The 10,328-nt window shown below is 42.8% G+C and overlaps 1 protein-coding gene across 3 annotated transcripts in view; it reads left to right on the top strand.

Annotated features, from left to right (window-relative positions):
• The window catches only part of Lama1 (laminin subunit alpha 1), a 150,818-nt gene that overhangs the window by 48,864 nt on the left and 91,626 nt on the right, over nucleotides 1–10,328 (top strand). For all 3 annotated transcript variants that reach the window (XR_003849788.1, XM_029564302.1, XM_008834653.2), the window contains exon 4: nucleotides 9,290–9,532. Coding sequence is in view for 2 of the 3 variants with exons in the window: in XM_029564302.1 (XP_029420162.1) it covers nucleotides 9,290–9,532 (243 nt within the window). In the remaining variant the exon portion in view is untranslated. The remainder of the gene's footprint in view (nucleotides 1–9,289; nucleotides 9,533–10,328) is intronic.

The following is a 10,328-nucleotide window of genomic DNA, read 5'->3' as shown; positions in this document are numbered from 1 at the left end:
TTTTTGGTCTTTTTTGAAGCAGGGTCTCCCTGTAGCCCCAGCTGTCCTGGAATTCACTATGTAGACCAGGCTGGCCTTGAACTCACAGAGTTCTCCCTGCTTCTGCCTCCCAAGTGCTGGGACCACAGGCGTGTGCTACCATGACCGGCTCTTGGTCTTTTTGAAGTCATCACCACTCTCTCTCATTATTCCTAAGCAACAGCATCTAATTCAATTATATCTCCTCCCAGGTGGTCCATTAACTCCACAGTTTATGATTTTCAGTGGTCTAAGAATACTAACATGGGGCACCAAGATCTATGAGATGGTCCAGACCACCTTTCCAGTCTCCTTCTGGCTCTTTGCATTTATACCAACAAGGCTGCTTGCAGTGTCTGTCTCCCATACTGTGGCCTTCTGGGCTGTCCCGACCCCTGTCCCTTTGCCCTATTACCTAGATACCTCCCTCCAGTCTTCTCCTCTCTTCATAATTGCCTTTGCATGGAATATCCCTATCTACCACACATCTACAAACTAGACAGTCCTCCCCTGCCACACTCAGATACCCTTCCAGCCCCTCTCATCCTTCTTATAACTTGGGCAGCTTTGTTCTTATTAGTATACGATGTCCTCAAACAGCAGATCCTCTCCTCTGGCCACAGGTCCTTGTAACAAAGCAGATATTTGATCAGATTTTATTGGATGAGGCTTAGATGTCAGTTCCCACAGGATGTCCCTTGTTCCCAATCTCATGTGTCTAGGTAGGTACCTCACTGTCCAGCTGTCCTCCTTGCCTTCTCATGGAAGAGCTGTCCTTGCCTCCTCTGGCGATGAGAGGGCCTTCCTGCCCCGGAGCTTGTGCGTGCCTTTCTTTCACAGTACAGGCTATTCTCAGAACACAATTGATGGTCCCAAGCACAGGTCAAAGCTGCTGAGCCACACCTGCCTGTGTCCCCTCAACTGTGAGGCAGGAGGGAATGGAGCTTCATTTTGGTGAATAGCCTAGTGCAATTTCAGAGCTGAAGACTTTCCTAAGTGGAACCTGGTTGGGTCTGACTGAAGTCACAGTTGGGAACTAGAGGTAGAAGTCCTGTTTCTGCTCTGATGGGTCTAAGAATGGTTTGTAACTGCTTGTCACAGCCAATTCATCTCATTTTAGGGAGGAGCCAGAAGCATGTGTGGAGCTTGCTGGGAGGAGAGAGAAATGAACTGCTCTACAAAGGGCATTTGTTGGCATACCTGGTCACCATACTTAGCAAGATGATTCCAGAACTTAGAGAACTTAGGCAGTGTATATGGAGAAATACATTGAGACTAAGGATGGAGAACAGCTTGCCTTCCAGGTTTGCCTTCTCAGATAATGTGGTTCAGCATTGCTGTTTTGAAATAAGACTATTAGTCACCCTCTCTTGGAAAGAGTAACACCTGGAGGATGGGACAGCTTCCTGAGGCCCTTTCAACTAGACTTTCCAGCTGATGGAAAACAGAGCTGCTTCTAACAGGCTTCTTAAAAATTCCTTTCTCATCTGCACATTACTGATTAAGGGTCGCTATTTGCTTTTAAGATGGACTCCCATCTCTGAGCCCCTTGTTGGGCTTCGTCTTAAGTCCCACTGACTGCTTATACATACCATCATAAACCAAAAATGACCAATCTTTCATGTGCTGAGACATGAATCTTAAGTGTTTTAAGGGAAGAAACTGCTTGATCTGAGTTTATTACCACAAGTTGCTGGTCCCCCGCCCCCCAGTAAAAAGAAAAAGGAAGGAGGGAGGGGAAAGAAGCAGACAGACTCTGACCTCGTTATTTTGCATGTCTAATATCAGTGCCATATTTAAAGAAAAACAAGTCCAAAATGCTCTCCTCATCCATGAAGCGCTCACTGTTTGTCCTTCATAGTATAGACTGGTCTTAAGAGAGAGGATAGCACTAAAGCAGCCAACAGAAATATAGTAGAAATGATATTTTGTGGTAATTACTCAGGAGGGATTTATCTAAAATCTATAAGTATCCTCCCCCAGCAGATCTCAGCTCCCCGATGTACTGTGTTTTTCTTGCTTTATCACTTCGCCAGCTGCTTTAGTGATGAATATTCTTATTACACTGGAAGTGATCCATAGCTCCTTTAATAATGAGCCTTCTATTAAGTAATTGGATCTTCATTCTTGAGCAATAAATGCTAATTTATTATGTCAAATAGTCCTTTTTAAGTTTCATTCTCTAGTAATTGCAGAAACAGTAAACCTTTGAAGTACAAATGTACAGCTTCTGTGGGAATTGTCATCTAGCATATTTATCAAACAAATTTAACTGTTAACCTTGATGCTGTTTGTCTGTGAGAAGTTTGTTTCCTCTGTTTGTCAGCAAGAAAGCACTGCTGCAGAAACAGAAAGGTCCTTCTGTGGCCAGTTCTTAGAGGGCTTTATGTGTGGTATCAACATCTGTGGATTCTGCAAGAGCACAGTTGTGAGCCTGGCATGGGTGGTACATGCCTTTAATCACAGCACTCAGGAGGCAGAGGTAAGCGGATCTCTATGAGATCAAGGCCAGCCTGGTCTACGTAGAGAATTCTAGGCCAGCTGGAGCTACAGGGAAACCCTGTCTCAAAAATGAAAAAGAAAAAAAAATCCCACAAAAAACCAGAATACAGTTATGCTAAAAACAGCTATGGGAAATGAACCTCTGACCTTGAGAACGAGGCTATCTGTACTTTCAGACATTGTGCTTGAGATGCATTTATTCTATTTAAGATTGAGGCTCACATGAAAATTCCTGCCTGGATTCCTCTGTAGAAAGTGGTGTTTGATGTGTGCCTACATTATTTATGTGACACTGTTTACATACATTCCAGTGATCATTAACGAAGGTCACTGGGTGGCAAACTGCCCTGAAAGTGGATTTAAAAATGGCTGGATCAGCTGCATATTTGGCAAGGGCTCTGAGTCTGGCAAAAACCCTTGCATCAACAGTCTGTGTTCAGCCAACCTTATAGCGAGAGAAAAAGCAGTTTAGTCAAGCATGCCAAAAAAACGGGCAGCAGAAATATCATGGATTTTATTTGGACAAAGATTTAAAATTCTGTATGTTAACAGAATCCCTCAATTTTTCTGAATCATGCCCAAGATCTATTTCTCAAATAGGGTTTGGTGAACTAGGTCTTCACTAGTCAGTCAGTTGAGGTTGCTGTAACAAATGCCACAGACTGGGCAGCTTAAACAAGAGAAATTAATCTCTCACATTTCTGAAGTCCAAGGTCAGGGTATCTGAAGTTTAGGTGGTTGTCATTACCCTGTGTTTTCACATGATATTACCCATGACTGTCTGTCTTAAACTCTTCTTTTTATATGTGTGCATGCATGTATGTGCAGGTGCATGTGTGCAGGTATGTGCCTTTGAGTGTGGAGGACAGAGGACGACCTTGGCTGTTATTATTCAGGCGCAACACGTCTTTTTTTTAATGTGTATGAGTGTATTGCCTGCATGTGTGGCAAGGTACCCATGTCATGCAGTGCCCAAGGAGTCAGAAGAGAGTGTTGGATCCCCTGGAACTGGAATTATGGGCAGTTGTTAGCTGCCATGTGGATGCTGGGAACCAAACCCAAGTCCTCTGCAAGAGCAATCAGTGCTCTTAACTGCTGAGCCTTCTCACCAGTCCCCACAATTTTTGTTTTAAACTCATCTTATACATTACAAGTTTGTGCATGTGTGCATGTGGAAGCCGGGATAATCCCTCTCACGTCTTTCTTTGGGGCCTATCCACCTTAGTTTTTTGAGACAGACTCTTTCATTGACTGGGACTCATAGACTAGGGTAGGATGACTGGCCAGCAAGCTTCAGAGATTCGTCCATCTGTACCTCCCCATGGATGGGATTACAGTGACTCACCACCACACCCAGCTCTTGTTATGTGGGTTCTGGGCATCATACTCAGTTCTCTATGCTTACAAGCAAACACTCTACTGACTGTGCCATCTCCCCAGCCTTTCCCCCCACTTTTTTTTTCTTGAGACAGGGTTTCACTGGTCTGGAATTCATCAAGTAGGCTAGGCTGGTCCTGAGGATCTGTCTGTCTCTAGCTCCTCCTCTGCAAAGCAGCCCTGGGATTCCAAGCGTGTGCCACTGTAGCATAATATTTTAAATTCTGGGTATTGAACCTAGATCCTTATGCTTTACTAACTGAGCTATCTCCAAGCCCCACAGTTCTTCTTGAAAGGACATCAATCATGTTGAATCAGTCATGTTTTACTTAAAAGGCCTTATCTCCGAACACAGTCACATTCAGAGATTCAGGGTAGGGGGGTTAAGACTTTAACACAGGAAATCTGGGGACTGCGTAAGTGATCCTGTAGCCGGGTTTCGGTAGACAGTTTATATTTAGACCCTCACGGCATCCTGTTCCTCGTTATCAGATTTTCAGCTCAGTCTACTTGTAGTTTATTTTCTGGTCCCCGATTTGGAGACCTTGAGGGCTATTGAGGGACTCTAACAACAGCCAGTTAAAGAAAGTAGTATCTATACTCTTCACAGCACCCTTTTCCTTTTTACCAGAATTACAGCCCATATTCTCCTTTGAGTTTGTTTCCTGGACCCTGATTTGGGGACCCTGAGAACTGTTGAGAGATTCTGAGAACAAAGACCAGTTTCATAACAAAAGGCTTTTATCAAGCTGCCAATTAACTCCTCCCTCCCTGGCAAAAAGATTCCCTCCAAGGCTGTCCTTCCATTTGGCATCATTTTCTTCCAGATGACTAGGCTCTTGCTATAAAAGCTAACAAGGGTTTGATAGGGTATGAGAACATAGCATTAAACTTACTGTTGCTGATGGAAAGGGGGACTTGGAAAAACTGGATTGGCACTCACCAGCCACTTCGGATATCTTTCTCTTTTATTTGCAAACTGCAGACATATCATGGCAGAAAGACTGCCAGTGAAGACTGCCTGGGTTCAGGTCCTGTGGGATACAGCTTAGTGCTTGTGGCATCCTGGGAAAGTTCCTCAACCTTTCTGTGCCCCATCTTGTATCTTGCTCACTTATAAAGTGAAGAGAATAGGAGTTCTTATGTTGTCATCAGAATGTGAGGCTTTTAAGAGTTAATCTAATAAAGCATTTCTCATTGTCACTGCCCATAGCAGATTCTGTGCAATTAATATTAGTTATTACTCAAATTAATATTTATTAATTTTGTTTCTTGTATATTCCCCATGCTCTCCTAGAAATGTTCCAGTCCCCCCTCCCCTGGAACATCTGCCACTCTGCATCTTTAGATATGGAGCTGGTTTGCAAGTCAGTAGTAGGTGATATCCTCAGTTTTTTATGTTTTTTACTGCAAAAGGAAAGCTCAAGGCTGGGCGTGTAGATGGGAGCTGAGTACTTGCTTTCTAGCAGACAGTGTGAGTGCCGGAGGGACTTTGGAAGGTTTCCTATGGAAACCTGCAATCCAGTAGTTTTTCCCTTGACCTCTCTTTATATTAGTTTCCAACTATATGAAACAGGCACCAAAGCAATAATGAGATTGCTTAGGATCATATGAGATGATGGGAGTGAAGCTCTTAAGAGGCATGTGGTGAGCCTGTTGGTGTTTGTCATTTTCAACAGTGTAATGAAAAGAGTGAAAAAATACATTCCATTTTGATGTCTGTGCACCTTCGTTTGTAAAGTCTGGCTTTGCATATGCACAGTGGAGGGGTCATGGCCCAAATGCTCATCCACTTCTATCTCTATGGTGACAATAACTGGGAAACAATTGGACAGTGATGAGTAGACAGGAAGATATTCCTTTGTCTTCATGTATCAAAATTGGCTTTCCTTCTGATGTACTTTAGAAGGGGTAGTTACCTTACGGAGGAAAACAGCATATGAACACGGAGAGGCAAAATATCAGACACACCCATGTCGCTCACAGACTAATCTCTTTCAGGGAATATTTCTTATAAGTGAGCAGTTATTGATGATAAGAAGAGGGAATTGTCTTTGCCCGTATTGCTTAGAATCTGTAGGTGGATATGACAGTGATTGGCTTGTGGTGGGTTACTTCTAAAGAGCCCTTGACTTCCTGGAGTTGGTGAGCAGTAGGTGGAAAGTAGCTAAAGCATACAAAATCCAAAAATGCCAGAAACAGGAGACCCAGAGTAAGTGATCAACATTATGCTGTATGTGTATGTACTTGAACATATGTGTATGTGTGTCTGTGAAAACACAAGAATGTATACATATCATATTTATTTGTACACATTCGCATACATACGTTATGCATGCAATAGTGCCCCAGTGTCCTTAGAGCCCTGCTCCACAGACCCTCCAGTCCCTCATACACAGATGGTCAGTGTATCATCACTTTAAGACAGAAACAACTTAAGGGGAGAACTTATTTAGGTTCATTGGTTCGGGGACTTCACTGGGTACCTCTGGCCTCAGTTAATAGAGCATCCCGTTCTTCTAGAAGACCCGTTTGCTTCCCAGCCCCCACATGGGGCAGCTCACAACTGCCTACAACTCTAGCTCCAGGGGATCTGCTCCCTTCTTCTGGCCTCTGAGGGCACTGGTGTGCATGTGGCATACACTAACAGACAGATACACACACACACACACACACACATAATTTTTTAAAATTAAGTTGAGGGCTCCTGATAAAAAACACTTGAGGAGCCAGAGAGTTCAGCAGTTAAGAACATTGGCTGTTCTTGCAGAGGATCTGGGTTCAGTTCCCAGTACCCACATGGTAGCTAACAACCATCTATAACTCCAGTTCCAGGAGATCCAATGTCCTCCCTGTCCTCTATAGATATTGCATACATGTAGTACATTTTTATACATGAAGGCAAAATACATGTTTTATATGTATACATATAAAATAAAAATAAATGAGTAAAATACATAAAGATAAATAACACTTAAGATTGACTTCTGGCCTCCACGTACATGCATACTCACATGCGAGACTGAGAAAGTACAGAGAGGGCCAATGATGGCTCAAAGTAGGGCACTGGGTCACGTGGGGGTCCACAACAGCAAGAGAGGATTCAGAAGTAGGTGGGCCAGAGTTAACTCAGGGTAGAGTTCACAGGCCTGTGGGAATCCAAAACATATGGCAAAAGCAAAAAGAGGGGGGATTTGCTTACACATGGGGAGTGAATGTTATTGCAGACAGTAGCTGACTGAAAGGAGAATAGAGTTAGAGCTTCTGGGCCTATATACCAGCTGAACAGAAGCAAATGACACCTCCGCTCTATCACACAGTATTTGAACCTTGGAAAAACCAGCACTGATAGAAGAAAGTGACTTGAAAGAGAAGGAAGGGAGAATTAAAGAAGGAAGGAATGAAGGAAGGGAGGGAGGGAGGGTGGAAGGGAGGGGAAGGGAAGGAGGGAGGGAGAAAAGGAAGGAAGGAAGGGAAGGAAGGAGGGAGGGAGGGAGGGAGGGAAGAAGACTGGATTTTGAAGGTGATATTTGACAGTTTAAAAAAAATATTTCAAAGTGTAGTCTAGCATCTTTTCAGAAACTCCACGGAGTAGAATTTATGATCAATAGGTGTAGAAATAGGGTTGGCAGGAAGCAAACACTGTCTCGGGAGCCAGTGAATTTACTGCCTCTGGAAATGCTGCAAGAGATGCTGGGCAGTTGGAGAGGTGATTCCTCCTCCGTGCTGGATTTGGGGCTAGGCAGCTCCAAAAGTCCTTTCTAAATCTGAGCTCTCTCAACTGCTTTCTCCATACTGTTCACCCATCTACTGTTCATCATCACCTACATCCCTTTTTTCCATTTCCTTCTTCTCTACTGACCAGTTTTTTTTTTTAATGTTGCTGACTTACACTGTTTTAGGCTTTCAGTAAAATGGGTGGAAAGTATATGGGTCTGTCTGTCACTAACATCTCGAATTAGTGTGGGATGCTGATGGTCCCATGTTCATGCAGGGATGTTCTAGTAACAAAGCCCATAGTTTACCCTTCTAAATTGTTACATGTTCAGTAAGTTTTGACAGATGTATAATGTCTCCTGTCCTCCAGGGTCATTCTATCTTCCATTCTCACTTCTGCCCCCTCCCTCCCCTGACCCTCTGACAGCCACTTTACTGTCTTCATAGCTTTGTGTATTCCAGGATGTCGTAGAGTTGGGATCCTGCAGTCTGCAGCCTCTTCTGTCTGGATTCTTTCAGTTAGTGATACTCATTTAACATTCCTTCTCGTCTTTTGTGATCTTTTTGTGGCTTGATATTTATTTATTTCGTGACTGAAAAATGTGTGATTGTTTGGATGTACCATAGTTTGTATATCCATTTACTTATCAAAGGACTTCTTGGCTGCTTCCAAGTTTGGGCAATTATAAACAAAGCTGTTATAAACATCTGTGTTTGAGTTTTCTTCTGGGTGCTTACAAGAAGCACAGTTATTGGGTTACACAGTCAGGACTTTTAGTTTTATAAGAAACTGCTGTACTGTCTTCTAACTTGACCAACCATTTAGCATTCCCATTCACCCACAGTGAATTTTTCTGTTGCTCTACATCATTGTCAATATTTGGTATTGTCAATGTTTTTATTTTAGTCATTCTGATAGACATATGGTGAGCTTTCTTTCTCATATTTACATATTACCTCCAATTTATTATAAGAAGTATATTTAACACTCTTGTTAATATAACATAACACTAAGTAAAGGAAGACACTGGAAACAGCAGAATAAGTTCATATTAATGGTAATACTGTTAGTGATAACAGTATAAATTTGAGTGTACATCTTTTATTTTGAAACAAATACCACCAAGGAGCACAGGTTTCTGATTAACAAGTGTAAACAGTTGCACTCAAAAGCATAGAAAAGCATAGACAGCCGTTATATTATATAACCATTACCCCAAGAAGCACTCTGGCTTTTGAGCAGTTGCTACAGAGTCTGTTTCTAAATTTTGTATATTTAATGTGTACAACTTAATGATTTGTTGTACATATGTACTGTGAAATAACCACAATCCAGATTATTATTTTATCTGTAATTCTAGCATTGCCTTCTTTGTGTGTGTGGTTAGAGCACAGAAGAGCTACCTTTTTAGTAAAGTCCAGTACAGATATAGTTTTAGTATCATATTCATGTTGCTATACATTGGAGCCACACAAATTACATGACTGGAATCTCATACACTTCGCCCAACCTCTGCCCATTGCCCTTCTTCTGGCCCCTGGTAGCAGGCCTTCTACTTCGTGCTTCAGTGAGTTGGGCTATTTTAGGTTCCCCACATAGCTGAGCTCCTACAGATTTGTCTGTTTGTTAGACACACTAATTCTGGATTAAGATTTTCTGGTGTCTCTGTTTCAGGTCTTTCAAGTTGCATATGTGATCATTAAAGCCGCCAATGCCCCTCGGCCTGGAAACTGGATTCTTGAGCGCTCTGTGGATGGCATCAAGTTCAAACCTTGGCAGTATTACGCAGTCAGCGACACAGAGTGTTTGACACGCTACAAAATAACTCCAAGACGGGGGCCGCCCACTTACAGAGCTGACAACGAAGTGATCTGCACCTCATATTATTCCAGACTGGTGCCACTTGAGCATGGAGAGGTACTGTGCCCACCGCAGTGATGGGTTTTTGTGAGCAGAGACCCCTGGGTCAAATATTCTGATAGCCGTGAGGAGCCAGTGTTGAACACTCAAAATCAATCACTTTCAATGTAAAGTTATGCCACACAGCTACCCACTATCTAAAGTAGCCTTGACTAGTGCCTGTTAGGATTAATTTCACCACAGACAGATTTATCTTGTTGATTTCTTCCCTTTATGGACTTCCCTCAGTGTTCACCTGTGACTGAGCTCAATCAGTCCCTCCCCTGAGGCATCTTTCCATAACTCCAGGAGAAGAACATTTGTTGTATTTAAAGAAAAGCCAGACACGATGGCATGTATCTGTAATTCTTGGACTCAGAAGGCTGAGGCAGGAGGATCATGACTTCAAGGGCATTATGTAGCAAGACTTTGTCTCTCATAACAATAATGATAATACGAAGAAAAATTAAAAAGAGAGTGCTATGGGCTGGAGAGATGGCTCAGCAAGTAAGAGAGCTGGCTGTTCTTACAGAGGACCCCTGTTTGGGTCTCACCACCCACATGGCAACTAACAACTGTCCATAACTCCAGTTCCAGGAATCCAGTGTCATCTTCTGGCCTCTGCAGGCATTACATGATATAGGTGTACTTTTACATACATGCAGGCAAAACACTGATACATATAAAATAAAATAAATTTTAAAAGTTGGAGCGCTGAAGTACTTCTTAAAGATACAGTTCCAAATTTTCCCTCTGTAGTCCTCCCTCCCTTTGAAGAGCGTCGAAGACAGAGATGTGCATGAAGGATGACAGC

This window comes from Nannospalax galili, unplaced genomic scaffold, assembly GCF_000622305.1.
Source record: "Nannospalax galili isolate Female #2095 unplaced genomic scaffold, S.galili_v1.0 scaffold155, whole genome shotgun sequence".
NCBI lineage: Eukaryota > Metazoa > Chordata > Mammalia > Rodentia > Spalacidae > Nannospalax > Nannospalax galili.
This window is presented reverse-complemented; position numbering and strand designations above follow the sequence as displayed.